The sequence below is a fragment of the Taudactylus pleione genome, unplaced genomic scaffold (assembly GCF_031769625.1).
Source record: "Taudactylus pleione unplaced genomic scaffold, aTauple2 ptg001536l, whole genome shotgun sequence".
Lineage (NCBI taxonomy): Eukaryota > Metazoa > Chordata > Amphibia > Anura > Myobatrachidae > Taudactylus > Taudactylus pleione.
This window is the reverse complement of record NW_028285933.1, coordinates 214,144-237,289: the sequence shown is the minus strand read 5'-3', so window position 1 is coordinate 237,289 and position 23,146 is coordinate 214,144. Positions and strand designations below refer to the sequence as shown.

General features: G+C 49.2%; 1 protein-coding gene across 4 annotated transcripts in view; it reads right to left on the bottom strand.

Annotated features, from left to right (window-relative positions):
* The window catches only part of LOC148442408 (PC-esterase domain-containing protein 1A-like), a 62,546-nt gene that overhangs the window by 29,281 nt on the left and 10,119 nt on the right, over positions 1-23,146 (bottom strand). For 3 of the 4 annotated variants that reach the window (XM_088463968.1, XM_088463970.1, XM_088463971.1), the window contains exons 2-3: positions 7,887-7,981; positions 3,034-3,113 (exon numbers count right to left, since the gene is read on the bottom strand). In XM_088463968.1, the coding sequence (XP_088320094.1) occupies positions 3,034-3,113; positions 7,887-7,959 (153 nt within the window). In that variant the 5' untranslated portion in view covers positions 7,960-7,981. Of the gene's footprint in view, positions 1-3,033; positions 3,114-7,886; positions 7,982-14,509; positions 14,641-23,146 lie in introns of all 4 variants that reach the window. The other variant, XM_088463969.1, reaches the window with a different exon arrangement.

Genomic DNA, 23,146 nt, shown 5'->3' with positions numbered 1-23,146 from the left:
TATACCTGTCCCACTCATACAGCACCCCCATATACCTGTCCCATCCATAAAGCACCCCCATATACCTGTCCCACTCATACAGCAACCCCATACACCTGTCCCATCCATAAAGCAACCCCATATACCTGTCCCATTCACACAGCACCTCCATATACCTGTCCCACTCACACAGCACCCCCATATACCTGTCCCACTCACACAGCACCCCCATATACCTGTCCCATTCATACAGCACCCCCATATACCTGTCCCATCCATACAGCACCCCCATATACCTGTCCCATCCATACAGCACCCCCATATACCTGTCCCACTCATACAGCAACCCCATATACCTGTCCCACTCATACAGCAACCCCATATACCTGTTCCATCCATAAAGCAACCCCATATACCCGTCCCATTCATACAGCACCTCCATATACCTGTCCCACTCATACAGCACCCCCATATACCTGTCCCATCCATAAAGCACACCCATACACCTGTCCCATCCATAAAGCACCCCCATATACCTGTCCCACTCACACAGCACCCCCATATACCCGTCCCACCCGTATAGCACATCGCCATATAGCTGTCCCATCTTTTCAGCATCCCCATATACCTGTCCCATCCATACAGCACCTCCATATACCTGTCCCATTCATACAGCACCCCCATATACCTGTCCCATTCATACAGCACCTCCATATACCTGTCCCACTCATACAGCACCCCCATATACCTGTCCCACTAACACAGCACCCCCATATACCTGTCCCACTAACACAGCACCCCCATATACCTGTCCCACTAATACAGCAACCCCATATACCTGTCCCATCCATAAAGCACCCCCATATACCTGTCCCACTCATACAGCACCCCCATACACCTGTCCCATCCATAAAGCACCCCCATATACCTGTCCCACTCATACAGCACCCCCATACACCTGTCCCATCCATACAGCTCCCCCATATACCTGTCCCACTCATACAGCAACCCCATATACCTGTTCCATCCATAAAGCAACCCCATATACCTGTCCCACTCACACAGCACCCCCATATACCTGTCCCATTCATACAGCACCCACATATACCTGTCCCATCCATAAAGCACCCCCATATACCTGTCCCATCCATACAGCACCCCCATATACCTGTCCCATCCATACAGCACCCCCATATACCTGTCCCATCCATACAGCACCCCCATATACCTGTCCCATCCATACAGCACCCCCATATACCTGTCCCATCCATAAAGCACCCCCACATACCTGTCCCATCGGAATCGGTATGTAATGCCAGCTGCTGGGATGCCTCTCAAAAACCCCAAACCTCCCAACTCCGCACCCTAACCCACCCCATTAGTGCCTAAACCTAAGTACCCCTCTTCATGCCTAAACCTAAACTTCCCCCCTTAGTGCCGAACCCCCCCCCCCTCAAAAACCTAACGCTAACACCACTATCTTACCCAAACCTAACCCCCCCCCGGCGGCTAACACCAAGGGCGCCCCGGCTTACATTTGTTTGGGCTGTCGTCCTCCTGGATTCCGGCATCGGGATTAAGATAGAGGTCGGTATTTTGACGCCTATCTTAAGTCCCTTTGTCGGTCATGGCGGCCGCTAGTCTGATAACTACATCCTTTCCCATCCATACAAATCCCCCTAATACCTGTCCACCATCTTTTAACCCATTACTCTGCAGAATATCGCACCATTAATGACATGTAATTATTGACCAAATTAAGCTGATTAAAAACTTCTAATTGTCCAATTAAACATTAGGGGGGGGCAGGTGTTGTGAGCCAAGCTCCAACATTTTTAACTTAAAATAGCGAAATTCTATTGAAATTTATGGCAACTGAATTTCCGCAGGTAACTGGCCGCGTATATTAGGTTATAACCTAGCACATTGGATGTGCCCTTCATTTTTTTCTCATTTCAATTTTCAGTAATTATTTTTGGCAATTGTTTGTTTGCGCATCGTTATTAGTACGACTCTAATTTCCACTGGATGCTGGTGGGCGCGATGCTGAGGTGGGAGTAAAGCGCACAAAGCAGGTGACCATGCTGCAATGCGAGGGGTGCAAACACATTTGTTGTGTGTGCATGCAGGGTAAATACTGGCTGCTGTTACATGTAGCCCACAAATGCTGGTCAGCTTGATTATTACACTGCAATTTATATCAGAGTTTGGATACGCCCCTCCCAAATCTAATCTCCCTGCACATGTGCCATTGGCCCCTGCTGTCGCGCAGCACGGCGTTATCACCGGCTCGCAGGGTAACGCAGGAACGGTCATATACATTATACAATGATTTGTATTATACACAATATACATAAACTATACCAGCCAAACCACACATCTCCCAGACAAGGACTCCACCATCCCAAGCCTGCATTGGACCCCCCAGGTCATTGCTCGCACCCAACGGAGGTCACACCCTGAAGCCAAGCCTGGCACAGATGCCCAAACCCACGCCACTAGCACAGAACTGGAGACTGATGGGCAAACAAACAATGGCGCCTTTCCAAACTGTATGTACTGAGCCATTTGGAAGCTCCGGGGCAGAGACGTTAGACCAGACGAGGGGCGTCATACACCGCAGGTGATGGTGGCAGCGTATACAACCCCTCACTCAGGAACCTATAACCCCTGTGTGTTACGTTAGACCAGACGAGGGGCGTCATACACCGCAGGTGATGGTGGCAGCGTATACAACCCCTCACTCAGGAGTCTATAACCCTGTGTGTTACGTTAGACCAGACGAGGGGCGTCATACACCGCAGGTGATGGTGGCAGCGTATACAACCCCTCACTCAGGAGGGTATAACCCTGTGTGTTACGTTAGACCAGACGAGGGGCGTCATACACCGCAGGTGATGGTGGCAGCGTATACAACCCCTCGCTCAGGAGTCTATAACCCTGTGTGTTGTGTGTCACGTTTCACAATGTGGTGGCGGTGTCATTTTCAGCCACCTTGGAAAGTGGGCAGCGCTTGGCGTGGACCTGCTATTAGCGCCATGTCAGCGGACTCACCTTGTCTTTCAGCTGTTTCTCCGACAGATACTGGTCACCCCGCAACAGCTTAACTAGGTCCTTGTACACCGACCTCTGAACTGAAAGACAGAAGGGTGATCTGGGCGTGAATGTGACGATGATGTAATGACTGGTTAGTGCAGGGGTCAGGGAACTTTAACTTTTACCCCAAAATATATTTAGATACGCCAACATTACCCCCTTGATTTGAAAGGAAGGAAATCATATAGTAGTGCCCCCCATATAATGTCCCTGTAGTAGTGCCCCCCATATAATGTCCCTGTAGTAGTGCCCCCCATATAATGCCCCTGTAGTAGTGCCCCCCATATAATGCCCCTGTAGTAGTGCCCCCATATAATGCCCCTGTAGTGCCCCTTGTACAAAAAAAAACAAAAAAAAAAACTCACTTACCTTAATCCCCGCTCCTGCATCCGCCGCCGTCCTGTTCGCCCGTCTGCTCCTCGGAACTATGGGAGAGACGTATTGACGTCTGTCCCATAGTATGCATCAAGAGAGGCGGAAGCTGGAGTTCAGAAGAGAACCCCAGCCTCCGGCTAACGCGGTGCTGCAGGGCAGGAGCCGGGCGCCCGCTAGTAATAACATCTCAGCGGGCGTCCGGCTTAGAGCCTCCCTGCAGCACAGCCGGGCATGCATATGAATCATTTCTATATTATAGAGTGATACATATGCATGCCCGGCTGTCGGTTCATTACCCCCAGGAATTTCATTTTTACCCCGTGTCGGGTAATTTACCCGTTCCCCGACCACTGGGTTAGAACGTTCCTGACACCATACCCTGCCAAGAGGAACTTGATGTGACGCCCCATAGACCACAAGGGTTAAATGTATGGAACAGAGAGATACTACGCCCACTCATCACAGTTACAGGTCTGTGGTCTGTGCCATCTTAGGCAAAGTCATTACACGGTCATGAAACTTCCTCATCAGGTGGCTCCTATGCCGAGGGCCTGCGCTATACGCAGTAAGAACACAGACTGAGAGGAAGCCAGCGATGGTTATTCTCTGTCACATGACTATGTAAGGTCCCCGCAGAAGCCGTATAACACGGATACACATATACTGTATATGGAGGAACACAAACGCTGACTATCACCGAGACGCTGATCACTGCACATAGTACATCAGAGAGAAAGTAACCGGTCTCTACAGTCCCAGGTGCTCATCATTGTTATTTACAGCTCACACAGGGCCGGATTCATCTCCTCAGTCACCAAGGCCGGCAATTCTTTACTAGTACACGTGCGCGACAATCGCTAAAACCTCATACGGCGCAAGCGTTACACAGTGTGCACGCATAAATCGGCTGCTGCAATTGAGACGCCAGAAATCTTGTGGAAGGGCGCTGAGCGTCGCCGGGCGGTGACTGGGGGGTGGTCATTAAGATGCGCAAAAATGGCCCGTGGGCGTGTTATGAGAGCGTTGCTGGCGTGTTGCTAAAGTGTCCGTGTAAACAGACGCTCCGTCGTTCGCTTTGGAGGCCGTACTCTGACAGGATTTCTGCACCTGCCATAGGACTGGCGCAAGTTTAATTTGTGCGACCGATGGCGGCATCTAAAGACGCACCAGGCAGTATTACATGGACTACAGATGCTCAAAGTGGGCGTCTCCAGACCTTATACAGTCAGACGCACAGCTGTACCCAAGGGATTGGCTCTGTAGCGGCATCTACATAGAGTCGCAGATGGGCGACCACCGAAAGACCCAGCCACCACCTCTGACTAACGCTCAGAATGCGATGGCGGATGGGTGACCACGGAAAGACCCACTGCAGACAGCATCCATGTCAGCTCTCCTCTGGGGGGGTCACTACTGGCATCGTCTTGCCAAGGGGCGACGCGCCAATTGTTTGTGTGCCGTCCGCACAGTCACCATCCTCGCTGTCAGCGCGGTTTATGATGTCGCCCCCTCCGCGCAGAAGCTTTGCTAGTAACAGGGGCTAGTAATCAGCACTATGGCGCTGGTACGTCTGACCTCCATAAACCTCTATAGACCGGCAATAAAATAACCCAGGAGAACTCATTTTACTACGCCCGGAACCTGTGCGCTGATCACGCAACGTCTTCCCTGACAAACATGGTTTTCACATATATACTGGACGCCACAGTTCATTAGACACTTACACAGGTACATTCTCCCATCTCATGTAACATCTCCTCTTCTCACACCTAATGGCTACCAAACCTGTATGGTCTAACAGGCTCCCGTGTTACCAGGACATGGCTACACTCCCTCAGATGCCCAGCAGCTTGGTTACTGTGTGTATGGTCTAACAGGCTCCCGTATTACCAGGACGTGGCTACACTCCCTCAGATGCCCAGCAGCTTGGTTACTGTGTGTATGGGTCTAACAGGCTCCTGTGTTACCAGGACGTGGCTACACTCTCTCAGATGCCCAGCTGCATGGTTAATGTGTGTATGGGTCTAACAGGCTCCCGTGTTACCAGGACGTGGCTACACTCCCTCAGATGCCCAGCAGCATGGTTACTGTGTGTATGGTCTAACAGGCTCCCGTGTTACCAGGACGTGGCTACACTCCCTCAGATGCCCAGCAGCTTGATTACTGTGTGTATGGTCTAACAGGCTCCCGTGTTACCAGGACGTGGCTACACTCCCTCAGATGCCCAGCAGCTTGGTTACTGTGTGTATGGGTCTAACAGGCTCCCGTGTTACCAGGACGTGGCTACATTCCCTCAGATGCCCAGCAGCTTGATAACTGTGTGTATGGGTCTAACAGGCTCCCGTGTTACCAGGACGTGGCTACACTCCCTTATCCCTTAGATGCCCAGCAGCTTGGTTACTGTGTGTATGGTCTAACAGGCTCCCGTGTTACCAGGACGTGGCTACACTCCCTCAGATGCCCAGCAGCTTGGTTACTGTGTGTATGGGTCTAACAGGCTCCCGTGTTACCAGGACGTGGCTACACTCCCTCAGATGCCCAGCAGCTTGGTTACTGTGTGTATGGTCTAACAGGCTCCCGTGTTACCAGGACGTGGCTACACTCCCTCAGATGCCCAGCAGCTTGGTTACTGTGTGTATGGTCTAACAGGGTCCCGTGTTACCAGGACGTGGCTACACTCCCTCAGATGCCCAGCAGCTTGGTTACTGTGTGTATGGGTCTAACAGGCTCCTGTGTTACCAGGACGTGGCTACACTCCCTCAGATGCCCAGCTGCATGGTTACTGTGTGTATGGGTCTAACCGGCTCCCGTGTTACCAGGACGTGGCTACACTCCCTCAGATGCCAAGCAGCATGGTTACTGTGTGCATGGGTCTAACAGGCTCCCGTGTTACCAGGACGTGGCTACACTCCCTCAGATGCCCAGCAGCTTGGTTACTGTGTGTATGGTCTAACAGGCTCCCGTGTTACCAGGACGTGGCTACACTCCCTCAGATGCCCAGCAGCTTGATTACTGTGTGTATGGTCTAACAGGCTCCCGTGTTACCAGGACGTGGCTACACTCCCTCAGATGCCCAGCAGCTTGGTTACTGTGTGTATGGGTCTAACAGGCTCCCGTGTTACCAGGACGTGGCTACACTCCCTTATCCCTTAGATGCCCAGCAGCTTGGTTACTGTGTGTATGGTCTAACAGGCTCCTGTGTTACCAGGACGTGGCTACATTCCCTCAGATGCCCAGCAGCTTGGTTACTGTGTGTATGGGTCTAACAGGCTCCCGTGTTACCAGGACGTGGCTACACTCCCTCAGATGCCCAGCAGCTTGGTTACTGTGTGTATGGGTCTAACCGGCTCCCGTGTTACCAGGACGTGGCTACACTCCCTCAGATGCCCAGCAGCTTGGTTACTGTGTGTATGGGTCTAACAGGCTCCCGTGTTACCAGGACGTGGCTACACTCCCTCAGATGCCCAGCAGCTTGGTTACTGTGTGTATGGGTCTAACAGGCTCCCGTGTTACCAGGACGTAGGCTACACTCCCTCAGATGCCCAGCAGCTTGGTTACTGTGTGTATGGTCTAACAGGCTCCCATGTTAACAGGACGTGGCTACACTCCCTCAGATGCCCAGCAGCTTGGTTACTGTGTGTATGGGTCTAACAGACTCCCGTGTTACCAGGACGTGTCTACACTCCCTCAGATGCCCAGCAGCTTGGTTACTGTGTGTATGGGTCTAACAGGCTGACGTGTTACCAGGACGTGGCTACATTCCCTCAGATGCCCAGCAGCTTGGTTACTGTGTGTATGGGTCTAACAGGCTCCCGTGTTACCAGGACGTGGCTACACTCCCTTATCCCTTAGATGCCCAGCAGCTTGGTTACTGTGTGTATGGTCTAACAGGCTCCCGTGTTACCAGGACGTGGCTACACTCCCTCAGATGCACAGCAGCTTGGTTACTGTGTGTATGGGTCGAACAGGCTCCCGTGTTACCAGGACGTGGCTACACTCCCTCAGATGCCCAGCAGCTTGGTTACTGTGTGTATGGTCTAACAGGCTCCCATGTTACCAGGACGTGGCTACACTCCCTCAGATGCCCAGCAGCTTGGTTACTGTGTGTATGGGTCTAACAGGCTCCCGTGTTACCAGGACGTGGCTACACTCCCTCAGATGCCCAGCAGCTTGGTTACTGTGTGTATGGGTCTAACAGGCTCCTGTGTTACCAGGACGTAGCTACACTCCCTCAGATGCCCAGCAGCTTGGTTAGTGCGTGTGGCCGTTACCACGGGAGACGCAGGGCCCAGATGCCGCCAGCGTGTTGTGTCTGACGTGGCGCTTTGGGGGTCAGTTATTGCATACATATACATATATACACACACATAAAAATAAATAACACACTGTATAGCATCTATAGCGTACAATACACAGAAATAATAAATCACACTTACTGGAGTCTCCCAGGATGACCACGAACTTGTTGTGAAGCAGCTGGCGCACATCGTCCGAGCTGAAGCACCCCATGCCTCCGACTCACCTTCCGGCCCTGCCATTAAACACAGAGATAAAGCTTTAGTGGACTAGGAGGAAGCGGGTACACGACTCAGGGACTTATCGGCCAATGCGGTGACAGGTAGCTACAGAACAGAAGATAATTATGCAGAAAACCAGAAGTTGCACTCTGGCCACTGCCCAATTTCCCTGACAGTCCATCCCACTTCCCAATTCATAGACAATAAGCACAGCAGCTACCGGCCATGATGTTATGTAGGAGACAGCAGTCTTTACGTGACCTATATATAAGAACACAGAATGTTCTTTCCTCTCGGCACATACAGTATGCATTTATCACCGTCCTGCATATAACCACACGCCTGGTACCTGGGTTTAATGTAAACATGGTCATGATTTGGGATTTTGTTGAAGTATTGTTGGGTACACATTGGGCGATATATCGATCAGCGCATCGGCTCGTGCATACACGTGATTAGTCTGTACAAAGTCTATCAGAGATATAACGCATTGGTCTGAAGCACGGTGGATCCAATATATCGTACACATCTGCGTGTACACAAATGGCCGACTGACCCGTACGCAGGCCGCAGGAACCAGCGACGATGACATCACAGCTGGGCGGGCATACGGTATATAAATGCCCGTCAAGTTGTGGCCAGATATATTGTGCAGCCAATTGGTAAGTGTATATATGCTCACCAGCATCAGTCGCTGGGTCCGTCAGTGGTGCCATCAGAAGTGGGACTGTGCGATTATCCATATACACAGAATGGGAACAGATACTGAGAATCCCATACGCTGAGAACAGGAGCAGTGGGACTGTGCAATTATACATATACACAGAATAAGAACAGATACTGAGACTCCCATACGCTGAATAGAACAGGAGAAGTGGGACTGTGCGATTATCCATATATACAGAATAAGAACAGATACTGAGACTCCCATACACTGAATAGAACAGGAGAAGTGGGACTGTGCGATTATCCATATATACAGAATAAGAACAGATACTGAGACTCCCATACGCTGAATAGAACAGGAGCAGTGGGACTGTGCAATTATCCATATATACAGAATGAGAACAGATACTGAGACTCCCATACGCTGAATATAACAGGAGCAGTGGGACTGTGCAATTATCCATATACACAGAATAAGAACAGATACTGAGACTCCCATACACTGAATAGAACAGGAGAAGTGGGACTGTGCGATTATCCATATATACAGAATAAGAACAGATACTGAGACTCCCATACGCTGAATAGAACAGGAGAAGTGGGACTGTGAGATTATCCATATATACAGAATAAGAACAGATACTGAGACTCCCATACGCTGAATAGAACAGGAGCAGTGGGACTGTGCAATTATCCATATATACAGAATGAGAACAGATACTGAGACTCCCATACGCTGAATATAACAGGAGAAGTGGGACTGTGCAATTATTCATATATACAGAATGGGAACAGATACTGAGACTCCCATACACTGAATAGAACAGGAGAAGTGGGACTGTGCAATTATTCATATATACAGAATGGGAACAGATACTGAGACTCCCATACGCTGAATAGAACAGGAGAAGTGGGACTGTGCAATTATTCATATATACAGAATGGGAACAGATACTGAGACTCCCATACGCTGAATAGAACAGGAGAAGTGGGACTGTGCAATTATCCATATACACAGAATGGGAACAGATACTGAGAATCCCATACGCTGAGAACAGGAGCAGTGGGACTGTGCAATTATCCATATACACAGAATAAGAACAGATACTGAGACTCCCATACATTGAGTAGAACAGGAGCAGTGGGACTGTGCGATTATACATATACACAGTATAAGAACAGATACTGAGACTCCCATACGCTGAATAGAACAAGAGAAGTGGGACTGTGCGATTATCCATACATACAGAATAAGAACAGATACTGAGACTCCCATACGCTGAATAGAACAGGAGCAGTGGGACTGTGCGATTATCCATATATACAGAATGAGAACAGATACTGAGAATCCCATACATTGAGTAGAACAGGAGCAGTGGGACTGTGCGATTATACATATACACAGTATAAGAACTGATACTCCCATACATTGAGTAGAACAGGAGCAGTGGGACTGTGCAATTATCCATATATACAGAATGAGAACAGATACTGAGACTCCCATACATTGAGTAGAACAGGAGAAGTGGGACTGTGCGATTATACATATATACAGAATGAGAACAGATACTGAGACTCCCATACGCTGAATAGAACAGGAGCAGTGGGACTGTGCGATTATCCATATATACAGAATGAGAACAGATACTGAGACTCCCATACATTGAGTAGAACAGGAGCAGTGGGACTGTGCGATTATCCATATACACAGTATAAGAACTGATACTCCCATACATTGAGTAGAACAGGAGCAGTGGGACTGTGCGATTATACATATACACAGTATAAGAACTGATACTCCCATACATTGAGTAGAACAGGAGCAGTGGGACTGTGCGATTATCCATATATACAGAATGAGAACAGATACTGAGACTCCCATACATTGAGTAGAACAGGAGCAGTGGGACTGTGCGATTATACATATATACAGTATAAGAACTGATACTGAGACTCCCATACGCTGAATAGAACAGGAGAAGTGGGACTGTGCAATTATCCATATATACAGAATGGGAACAGATACTGAGACTCCCATACGCTGAATAGAACAGGAGCAGTGGGACTGTGCGATTATCCATATACACAGTATAAGAACTGATACTGAGACTCCCATACATTGAGTAGAACAGGAGCAGTGGGACTGTGCGATTATACATATACACAGTATAAGAACTGATACTCCCATACATTGAGTAGAACAGGAGCAGTGGGACTGTGCAATTATCCATATATACAGAATGAGAACAGATACTGAGACTCCCATACATTGAGTAGAACAGGAGAAGTGGGACTGTGCGATTATACATATATACAGAATGAGAACAGATACTGAGACTCCCATACGCTGAATAGAACAGGAGCAGTGGGACTGTGCAATTATCCATATATACAGAATGAGAACAGATACTGAGACTCCCATACATTGAGTAGAACAGGAGCAGTGGGACTGTGCGATTATCCATATACACAGTATAAGAACTGATACTCCCATACATTGAGTAGAACAGGAGCAGTGGGACTGTGCGATTATCCATATATACAGAATGAGAACAGATACTGAGACTCCCATACATTGAGTAGAACAGGAGCAGTGGGACTGTGCGATTATACATATATACAGTATAAGAACTGATACTGAGACTCCCATACGCTGAATAGAACAGGAGAAGTGGGACTGTGCAATTATCCATATATACAGAATGGGAACAGATACTGAGACTCCCATACGCTGAATAGAACAGGAGCAGTGGGACTGTGCGATTATCCATATACACAGTATAAGAACTGATACTGAGACTCCCATACATTGAGTAGAACTGGAGCAGTGGGACTGTGCGATTATACATATACACAGTATAAGAACTGATACTCCCATACATTGAGTAGAACAGGAGCAGTGGGACTGTGCAATTATCCATATATACAGAATGAGAACAGATACTGAGACTCCCATACATTGAGTAGAACAGGAGAAGTGGGACTGTGCGATTATACATATATACAGAATGAGAACAGATACTGAGACTCCCATACGCTGAATAGAACAGGAGCAGTGGGACTGTGCAATTATCCATATATACAGAATGAGAACAGATACTGAGACTCCCATACATTGAGTAGAACAGGAGCAGTGGGACTGTGCGATTATCCATATACACAGTATAAGAACTGATACTCCCATACATTGAGTAGAACAGGAGCAGTGGGACTGTGCGATTATACATATACACAGTATAAGAACTGATACTCCCATACATTGAGTAGAACAGGAGCAGTGGGACTGTGCGATTATCCATATATACAGAATGAGAACAGATACTGAGACTCCCATACATTGAGTAGAACAGGAGCAGTGGGACTGTGCGATTATACATATACACAGTATAAGAACTGATACTCCCATACATTGAGTAGAACAGGAGAAGTGGGACTGTGCGATTATCCATATATACAGAATGAGAACAGATACTGAGACTCCCATACATTGAGTAGAACAGGAGCAGTGGGACTGTGCGATTATACATATATACAGTATAAGAACTGATACTGAGACTCCCATACGCTGAATAGAACAGGAGAAGTGGGACTGTGCAATTATCCATATATACAGAATGGGAACAGATACTGAGACTCCCATACGCTGAATAGAACAGGAGCAGTGGGACTGTGCGATTATCCATATACACAGTATAAGAACTGATACTGAGACTCCCATACATTGAGTAGAACAGAAGCAGTGGGACTGTGCACTGACCTAGTCACACATAATAAGAACAGACAATGAGAATGATATATAGCAGAGAAAGAGATGGGCCTATTTAGTTCCCCATTGACATTGCCGTACAGGGAGCTGGAGTGTCTGAGATATATATTTATTTCCACAGCCCCCCATCAGGACACCGGCCTGTTACAGACATCGGCAGCTGCTGCTACAAAGAGCTACTACCCGCAAACCTTACAGCTCAGGGGTGTAACGGAGCCAGCACCCACCCTATAATACAGGACGCTGCTCTAGCATGTAACGCGAGGACCCGACACGGGGAATATATGGAATATGTACACAACAGGATCCTACAGGGATCTATTACTTACATGATCTGAGCCACATAAACTATGTGACATGTTCGGCATGACCACTGCATGGACACTAGGGCTCACATTGGGCAGGGGGCTGATCAGCGAGGGGGGCACATTATAGCTTAGGATGCAACGCTAAAGCTGATGTATACAGTTATTGTAATACTAATGTTACATTATATGTACTGTAATATATATTATCGCACAGTGGGGGCCCCGAATCTCATATTTAGCAATGCTGAGAGCAATACATGACATCTCCTGTGTGACGTCAGCTTAAACCCGGCCAGGGCTCAGGGCAAATAACAGCCGATGTACTGGAGACCATCAGTCGTTCCGCTCATTCTCTGAGCGCCATAACACGCTGACCCCACATTGTACATAGGCTCTTATATTAGCCATGCGTCCCGCTGGTCACAGACAGTGGCCCCAAAAAGCTCCAGTTAGAGCCAGTGGCCCCCAAATTGCAGACAAGTCCCCACTGCAGAATTATATAATAATTAAACAAGTTATTGGACATCTGGGAGAAAATCGGTAATTTAACCCTTACAGCGCCAGGTCAGCCGCCTGGGTAATGGGGGTTTATTAGGTGCCAATTTTGCGTGAAATAAAAATCAGGCTGATCTGAACCACTTTGCCCCTCAAATCCTAAATATCTTCATTTGGCGCCACTTATACCTTACAGCGGTATCTGCAACACGTCATTGGGAAACCTCTGTAGCGCAATACAAGGAACACAAGTTCATAATTGAAAAAACAACTAAACTGGGGTGTGATCCAAAGAACCTCCCAGATACAATACGCCGAGTGTATGAAGCAACGACACTGGCAGGAGATCGCGCTACGCGTTTCATTACACAAACTGCATCATAGTTACTCACCAGGGAAATCAGATTATTTTTTTTGTAAGAGAACGGATTTACCTTTTGCTGCGCACACTCATAATATATATAAAACACGTACGTACGTACATACATACAGTATATACATTCACACACACACAGTATAGATAGATGAACATATAGGGCGGAATTCAATTGATTATTCCCCCCTTCGCACCCGACGGAGCTATTCAATTGTTGCTCCTGTTGGGCGCGATCAGCTGCTAGCGCTCCATTTCAGCTCGCAGCCCCAGCGAGCTGAAATGTGCAAAAAGTGACCTGTTTGGGCGCCCAAACATCACTTTTCGCGGTCGCGCCCAGCACTTTTGTCAGGGGTAGCTGCTTTATGCGGCTAAACCCGACCACTGTGGGCGCGATCAGCGTGAAAAATGGCAGCAATTGAATAGCGGCGCACAATCTCCTGTCACTTTAGACTTGAGATCCAGACTGCGTAAACAATTGAATTCCGCCCATACAGTCAGGATTGATGATTATTTTATGAAGGCCTCATCACCACAATATGGGCTGCAGTCATTAAGGGGTACAGTAATAATGACGTTATCTGTTACTGACAGAAGAGTGTGACAGGTGGGCTCTGCGTGTAACGTTAGCCCGGGGATAGCTGAGGGCAGCGAGTGGTCACTGGGGCTATTGTAGGAACACCAGCAGCTGTAATGTAATACACGGGTGAGGAGAGGGTCACAGGGCACTGCAAAGAAGGTGCCGTTTTAAGGGTTAGGTCCATCCTGTGACACGGGTGTCAATGAAAAGCTGACCAGTCCTTCCCCAGCATGCAGAATAAAGCACATAAATGTCATTTGCTTCCCTGTAGCACATCATATATTCCAGTGCAAAATTATTCCCCAGTGCAAATGGGACCATTGCAAATTGAGCCACAACAATGTCGCAACTAACCTAGGGGATCACGCCGCCATCTCACCGATTCCCAGAGAACACACAATGGCCGACATCACCGTCTGTGGTATAACTGTAGCAATGTTCCGATACCAGTAGCTTCCAGCATCACCAGTATGATAATGAACCAACTGAGGGCACAGATACATTAAACATTTATGTATACTGGAGCAGTGCCATGTTACATTCTGCCTGCAGAGCATTACACATCTCCCAACACTAATCGGGAGCCAGCCAATCAGCACAGAGCGGGACACCATAGTCAGAGGTACGGCCACAATTGGGGTAGCAGTTCTTCTCATGTGGACTTCATACAACAACGCAATGAACAGAACACTAGGGGGGGGGGGGGGAACGTTACGGAACCTAAAATGGCCGCTCACAGGGAATATGTAGCGTCAGACTTCTTTCAGTGCGATGTGTCACCCGATAACCGCATAGTCCTCCATCTTGTGACCCAAAATCCATGAGAATGTCCTACAGGAACTTCACGATCTCTGGTCAGAAAGTCGCTCAGTAAGATCTCGGGTTCCTATTCATTCCATTGATTTATTTCTAGCATGCTAAGCCCATGTACAGCGTTGTAAGACGTGGGGCGCTGTGTACATAAAGAATGACACAAGTCCACAAGGTTTCAGCAACATGGATGTCTTGGAATGTGACTTGTTATTGAGAATACGCCTACGTGAAATACTCTGCTGTGTGACTGATGCTCCAGGTCAAATCAGTTTTATTTGCATTGTAGTGAATATATAGGTGTGTGTATATATATATATATATATATATATAGGGTGTGTATGTATGTGTGTAAATATAGGTGTATGTCTCTCTCCAGCTTCAGATGGAGGAGGAATTGGGATCTCTGGTGTATGAGGCACTGGTCTTATTGCGGATGGGTCATCGGAATATTCAATGTTAACTAGACAGAAATAAAAAGTAACTGGTTCTGTGTGATTTAGGAGACGGTCCTGGCGCTTGCTGGACGTTCTTGGGCGCCCTGAACTTCACAACTATTGAACAAGTTCTTGATGATCCGATAAATGGTTGATTTAGGTGCAATCTTACTAGCAGCGATATCCTGGCCTGTGAAGCCCTGTATGTACAAAGCAATGATGACTGCACGTGTTCCCTTGCAGGTAATCATGGTTAAACAGAGGAAGAACAATGATTTCAAGCTCCACACTCCTTTTAAAGCTATTCTAACGCACAGGTTCTCAAACTCGGTCCTCAGGACCCCACACAGCGCATGTTTTCCAGGTCTCTTCGCAGAATCTAAAGTGAAATAATTAGAACCACCCGTGACCTTTTAAAATGGGTCAGTGAGTAATGAATACACCTGTGCACCTGCTGAGTGACCTGGAAAACCTGTGTGGGGTCCTGAGGACAGAGGGTCTCATTTAGACCCGGTCACAAGCACCGATGTGCTCGCAACTGGGTCGAAGGGTAGCCCTGCGCACGAGCAGCGGCCGCACTGTGCGTGCGCAAGCCACGGAGCAAGAGAGAAATTCTCTCGCTCCGGAGCTCGCTACAAAAGGGGCGGCTGTCGAGGTTGGTTGACAGCTCGCCCCCGTTTTGTAGGCGGGCCGGGGGGGTGGTTTCCAAAACGGAGGCGTTCCTTAAGGAATGCCTACCGTTTTGTGGGCGGCCGCACTGACATCATCAGTGATGTCAGTGGGGAGCTTCCTGCTCCATTAGACCAGAAAGTTCCCTGGGGCTTGCGGTTGCTGAGACCCAACCTTAGGGTCTCGTTGCAAGCCCCGATGGTTGCGATGGTGATCACCATCACGACCATCAACCTGGTCGGTCGTTAAGTTGTGGGTAGTAACCCACAGCTTAACTAACGACCAGGAGGCCGCACTTCAAAAATGAAGCAGCCGCCCTCATTCAGAAAGCGACCGCCTCTGAATGAGGGCCAGACTTTGAGAACAACTGTTCTAACTCAAATCAGCATGACAGAGTGATCTCCAGCCTTGTCCTCGTCAACACTCTCACCTGTGTTAACGAGAGAATCACTGACATGATGTCAGCTGGTCCTTTTGTGGCAGGGCTGAAATTCAGTGAAAATTTTATTTTTGGGAATAAGGGCCTGATTCAGAGCCGGACGCTATTTGCGCTCGCTCGTTCAGAAAATAGGGGTGGCTATTCAAATGAACCGTTCGCTCTTTGCGGTCTGTTCACGCCTCTAGGTCTGAACGAGCGTACAAAACATGCGGTCGTTTTTTGGAAAACTACGCCCCCTGGCCGCTCGCATCCTACGTCATGTCCGCTATTTATTAGATTAATCGAGTACATCGAACAGCGTATGAACTGCTCGCTATTCTTGTGGCTGGTTTTTCCTACCGCAATCTTGCGAGCAGTTCTGACTATAAAATAACCCAGTGACGTGGTCAATGACGCTGCTGTATTAATTATGCACACCCATAAAACGCCCGTTCTGACCTTTAAGCACGCCTGCGTTCTGATCTCCACTCCCCGTTTTCAAGCACCTTCCCCTGTTACCACCCACATATGCCTCTTTCTGTCACTCATATTAGCAGGCATTCGCTATTTAGCGAACAAACGATTTTCGGCCGCACTGACTGGTTCGCGCATGCGTATTACGATCCGTACGCATGCGCAGTTGGGCAAACATCGCTCGGAACGAACGAGCGGCCGCTTACGAGCGGCTCTGAATCAGGCCCTAAGTTCATTGTCATGGCAAAGAGGAACTTTGCAACTAGTTGCAATTCATCTGATCACTCTTCATGACATTCTCGAGTATATTCAAATTGCCATCATAAACACTGAAGCAGCAGACTTTGTGATACCCAATACTTGTGTCATTCTCAGAACTTTAGGCCATGGATGTAGGCCGCAGTGGCCGATTGTCTGGTCTGAGGGCCTGACTCAGAGCCGGACGCTCTGACCAGAGCGCTCGCTCTGAATCAGGGCCCTCCTACCTAAAAATGGAGCGGCCTCTTGGATGCTCGCATAGCTGTAGGTAACCACCCACAGCTATAGCGAACGTCCATGATGATGGTCGCGATGGTCAAGACCATCGTGACCATCGGGCTTGCGACGAGACCCTGTGGTAGGGTCTCGCTGCCGCAAGCCCTGGAGTGATTTTGGCTCTATCAGAGCCAAAATCACTACCACTGACATCACTACTGATGTCAGTGGGGCCGGACTCAGACGGTAGGCGTTCCCATGGGAACTCCTCCGTCTGGCAGCCACGCCCCCGGCACGCCCACCAAAGGGGGCGTGCTGTCACTCACCATCGACAGCACGCCCCCTTTGGTGCGAGATCCCGAGCGACGGATTCTCCGTCGCTCGCTGGGTCTCGCGCATGCGCATGATGGAGCTCCCTCCGTCGTGCGCATGCGCATTAGGGCACCATCGACCCGCTTGCGAGCATCCTTCGCTCGCGAGCGGGTCTGAATTAGGCCCTGAGTGCAGCGTTTATTTTGTGGTATATTTTAAAATGGGAGCGAAAACGTGGCACATTTATAAATTCAGCAAATATTTTTTGCTATGTTTGTGGACAATTTACAGTGAAGTCACAATAATCGGTCAATCACACAGAACCAGTTACTTAGACTATTGTTATTTCTGTCTAGTTAGCATTGAATATTCCAATGACCCATCTGCAATAAGACCAGTGCCTCATACACCAGAGATCCCAATTCAATACACCTATATTTACACATATACACACACATTTATATATTCACTACAATACAAATAAAACTGACGTCAATCACACAGCAGAGTGTCTCATGCAGGCGTATTCTCAATAACAAGTCACATTCCATGTAATCCTTCCTACAGTTATGTGAATGTTTTGCGGAAACGAAACCAAATGATAACTTGTACTGGAGCACAAAGCAGCAGCAACATCACGTGAGGCCGCCGTGCAGACTCCTGTGCTCCCTTCATGGCAGCCACAAGGAGAATCAATCCCGGCTACGTGACACCTTCCTTACGCTGTTATTGTTATGTAGTCTATAATTATACTGTACTATTTATCAGGCCTCTACATTGGGTGGGTTCAACAACAAACGCCCTCGGTTATGCAGAAGATAAGACAGCTCTGATCAAATAGGGCCTGATCCAGCGACAGACGCAATGGCGATTACACAGAGAGGAATCCATCGCAGAGCGAGTGACAGGTAGTCAGCGTTTGGGGGGGTGAGGATTAGAACGCAAATCATGTGTCTGTCCGTCTGAACGCCGTTTCATGAGAGTATATAAAGTAGCCACTGCGACTGCATATGTAGCATGAGAGCGCTCTGCGTGCAGGGGAGACATGCAGTCTGGGGCTGGTCAGACTTGTGACTGCCCGATGTGCGTCGATGGTACCGATGTTTATGCAGAAGAGCGACGTTGGACAGATATGAGAAGGCCGCAAGTTGTGGGCGTCTTTATGTTGGCGGAGCTTTGGCGGGCATTCGCATATTTTAGCAACTGCGGTCCGTAGGCGATTGCAGTTGCATTTGCCTCGGCTGCTGATCAGGCCCATAGTCCAATTGTAGTTCCCATGTACAGTGGGCCTGATTCAGACCCGCTCGCAAGCGGGTCGATGGCCAGGAAGTGCGCACGTACGGCGCGTGCCTCGTAGCGAGTGAATTTTCACTCGCTGCGGGACTCACTACAAGACGGGGCGGCTGTTGATTGTGATTGACACCTCACCCCGTTTTGTAGGCGTGCAGAGGGGGTGGCTGGGCAAACGGAGTCGTTCCTGAAGGAACGCTTGCCATTTGTGGGCGGCCCTACTGACATCACCAGTGATGTCAGTAGTGAACTTCCTGCTTGCGGTAGACGAGATCCTACCACAAGGGTCTCGTCTCAAGCCCGATGGTCGAGACCAAAGGGCTTGTGGGTGGTCACCCACAGCTTAGCGAGCGGCCTGGAAAAAAAAAAAAAAACAGCGCGCCTTGATTCAGAGCGAGCGCCTCTGAATCAGGGCCAGTATGCTTACTATTGTGGATTCATTATTTAAGCCATTCTTCCAGTGCAGGGTAGGCTGGGTTCACCCACAGCACAGACTGGCAGGCAAGGACCTGGGGCCCACAGCATAGATTCCCTGCACCTGAGATGGACCAGGACTGCATTCAATGCAGTAGCAGGGTGACCCAGCAGAGAGTCATTTGTGGAGAGCTGGCAACCTGTCCCGGGCAAGTACCGCATGGGGTCTCCCAGCTGAGTCCTACTATCCCCCCTCCCATTGCCATCCAGGAGTTCGTACCCAGCTGCTTTTCCCGGATGGAGACATTGACCCAGCAACTGGTATGGGCACCACAAGCCAGGCGAGCTCACTGACTGGCCAACGACACGAGGCTCCCGACACCAGCTACTGCTCCCAGGGGCGAACATGCAACCCCAGAGAGCATGGGGGGGGGGGGGGGGGCGGAGGTTCGGCAAGAGAGACCGGGCTGCAAATGTTCTACATTTGCTGGCCGGAGCCAGAATGCAAAGTATGAAAAGAGTAGGCGTACACTGCTGACCGATGTCTACCTGATTATCACTCACAGCGATCATCAGGAAACTAGTTGGAAAATCTACCGTTTGATTTTTCTCAACTAATTGGACCGACGGTTTATTGCAGATTCTCAGCGTGTGGAAGTTATCGAACAATTATCGTTTGCTCCCACACACTGGCCGATTATTCCAACCAGCCAACTAGGTGACTAATACCCCTTTCACATCACAAACTCGGCAACGTGGGTCCAACCCAGCTGTGACCCGGGTCAGACACCTCTCACACTGCACCATCGACCAAGGTTATTCCCAGGTTGGCTCTGTTCACACTGAACCCGGGTCAGCAATGTAAAACTCTATGGATGTCATTAAAAATTGACCTTTTCAGGCTCACAAAAGATAAGATGACAAAAGGGAACACAAGGGAGGGGTGGGGACTGCTCCCAGCATTGCAGGGGTCATGGCTGATAGATTATCACTGAGTGTTTGTGCATTAGTGCTGTGTAGTGTACAGGTCACTCATCACTCCTTTATGCCATCACTGTAATGACAGTATGTGGTATTAACCCCTTTCAGACTGCTGCCTCTGCTATTGTCTGCAGTGTGCTGCCTGTGTGCTTGGATGCTGACATCATCAAGTGAGACCCAGGAACATCCAATCATACCCCTTTTACACCAAAGTTCCGGGTCATCAAGTGAGACCCAGGAACATCCAATCATACCCCTTTTACACCAAAGTTCCAGGTCATCAAGTGAGACCAAGGAACATCCAATCATACCCCTTTTACACCAAAGTTCCGGGTCATCAAGTGAAACCAAGGAACATCCAATCATACCCCTTTTACACCAAAGTTCCGGGTCATCAAGTGAGACCCAGGAACATCCAATCATACCCCTTTTACACCAAAGTTCCGGGTCATCAAGTGAGACCAAGGAACATCCAATCATACCCCTTTTACACCAAAGTTCCGGGTCATCAAGTGAAACCAAGGAACACCCAATCATACCCCTTTTACACCAAAGCCCCGGGTCATCAAGTGAGACCCAGGAACATCCAATCATACCCCTTTTACACCAAAGTTCCGGGTCATCAAGTGAGACCCAGGAACATCCAATCATACCCCTTTTACACCAAAGTCCCGGGTCATCAAGTGAGACCAAGGAACATCCAATCATACCCCTTTTACACCAAAGTCCTGGGTCATCAAGCGAGACCCAGGAACATCCAATCATACCCCTTTTACACCAAAGTTCCGGGTCATCAAGTGAGACCCAGGAACATCCAATCATACCCCTTTTACACCAAAGTCCTGGGTCTGACCCGGGATTTGGAACACGTTTCCAACCTGGGACAGACCCCCTTTTACACTGCAGTGCCGACCCAGGCACTGTTCACACCGGAGCACTGACCCGGCTCTCCAGTGCAGGTGAGCAGCACTTCTTACCCTCCCTCCCCCTCCGCGACCCCCTTACCTTACTCCAAAGCGGCCCGGAGGCATGGAAGGGGTGCGCTGCTCCGTTCTGGTCGGCCTGGCAGTGGACACTTGGAGATGATGTCATCTCCAAGCGCCACTGAAGCCGAGCCAATCGGACGGATTTCGGCGCGACCCGGTTCATCGAGACCAGGGTCGCGCCATTTACACAGCAAGGGTGACACGGGAATGACCCGTGCTCAACCCTGGAAGCCAGCCATGTCGGATCCCCGGGTCACTGGACCCGGGTTGATCCGTTTACACCGAAAACAATCCTGGGTTGATGCGCGTTCATGTGCATCAACTTGGGATTTTTAATTCAGTGTACAAGGGGCATTAGTGGTGTTTGCGGAGTCCCGGGTTGGATAACTCGGGTAGGGCCTGTTCACACTGCACTTCAACCCTGCAAGTTCCTGAGTTCAACTCTAGTTGACTGCAGGGTTGAAATACAGAGTCGCCGGAAGCATAACTGGGGAAAATCACCATTCAGACAGCAGAGTAAGAGTCACCTGAGCCAGCGGCTGGTCCCTCTACATTTACCATGCCAGTTACTGTCCCGAACACTTAAATTGAGCAAAGTGAGGTTCCCTGCAAAGATGTAAATGGATTGATGGATGAACTAGGGTTTCTGAATATCACTGAATGGAGATTATTCTTCAGTTCTTCTAAACAGAGTTTAAAGTCCGTGTTATTACATAATGGGAACAGAAAACCATCGTTATCAGTGGCTCGACCGGTAGGTAGGTAAGTAACTGTCTGTAAATCCGGTAAGATGTGCTGATTTGTAAGCAATTGCTGGGTCGGCAGTTATTGTTGTTTTCTGTGCTTATGTTATAGCCGCACAACACAGCAGCATTACATTGTGAAGGACTGGCCCATCAGAGAGAGGGATAGGTCCTCGGGAAGTACATTGTAAAGGACTGGCCCAACAGAGAGAGGGGTAGGTGCTCGGGAAACACATTGTGAAGGACTGGCCCATCAGAGAGAGGGGTAGGTCCTCGGGAAGCACATTGTGAAGGACTGGCCCATCAGAGAGAGGGGTAGGTCCTCGGGAAGCACATTGTGAAGGACTGGCCCATCAGAGAGAGGGGTAGGTCCTCGGGAAGTACATTGTGAAGGACTGGCCCATCAGAGAGAGGGATAGGTCCTCGGGAAGTACATTGTAAAGGACTGGCCCAACAGAGAGAGGGGTAGGTGCTCGGGAAACACATTGTGAAGGACTGGCCCATCAGAGAGAGGGGTAGGTGCTCGGGAAACACATTGTGAAGGACTGGCCCATCAGAGAGAGGGGTAGGTCCTCGGGAAGCACATTGTGAAGGACTGGCCCATCAGAGAGAGGGGTAGGTCCTCGGGAAGCACATTGTGAAGGACTGGCCCATCAGAGAGAGGGGTAGGTCCTCGGGAAGCACATTGTGAAGGACTGGCCCATCAGAGAGAGGGGTAGGTCCTCGGGAAGCACATTGTGAAGGACTGGCCCATCAGAGAGAGGGGTAGGTCCTCGGGAAGCACATTGTGAAGGACTGGCCCATCAGAGAGGGGTAGGTCCTCAGGAAGCACATTGTGAAGGACTGGCCCATTAGAGAGAGGGGTAGGTCCTCGGGAAGCATATTGTGAAGGACTGGCCCATCAGAGAGAGGGGTAGGTCGTCGGGAAGCACATTGTGAAGGACTGGCCCATCAGAGGGGTAGGTCGTCGGGAAGCATATTGT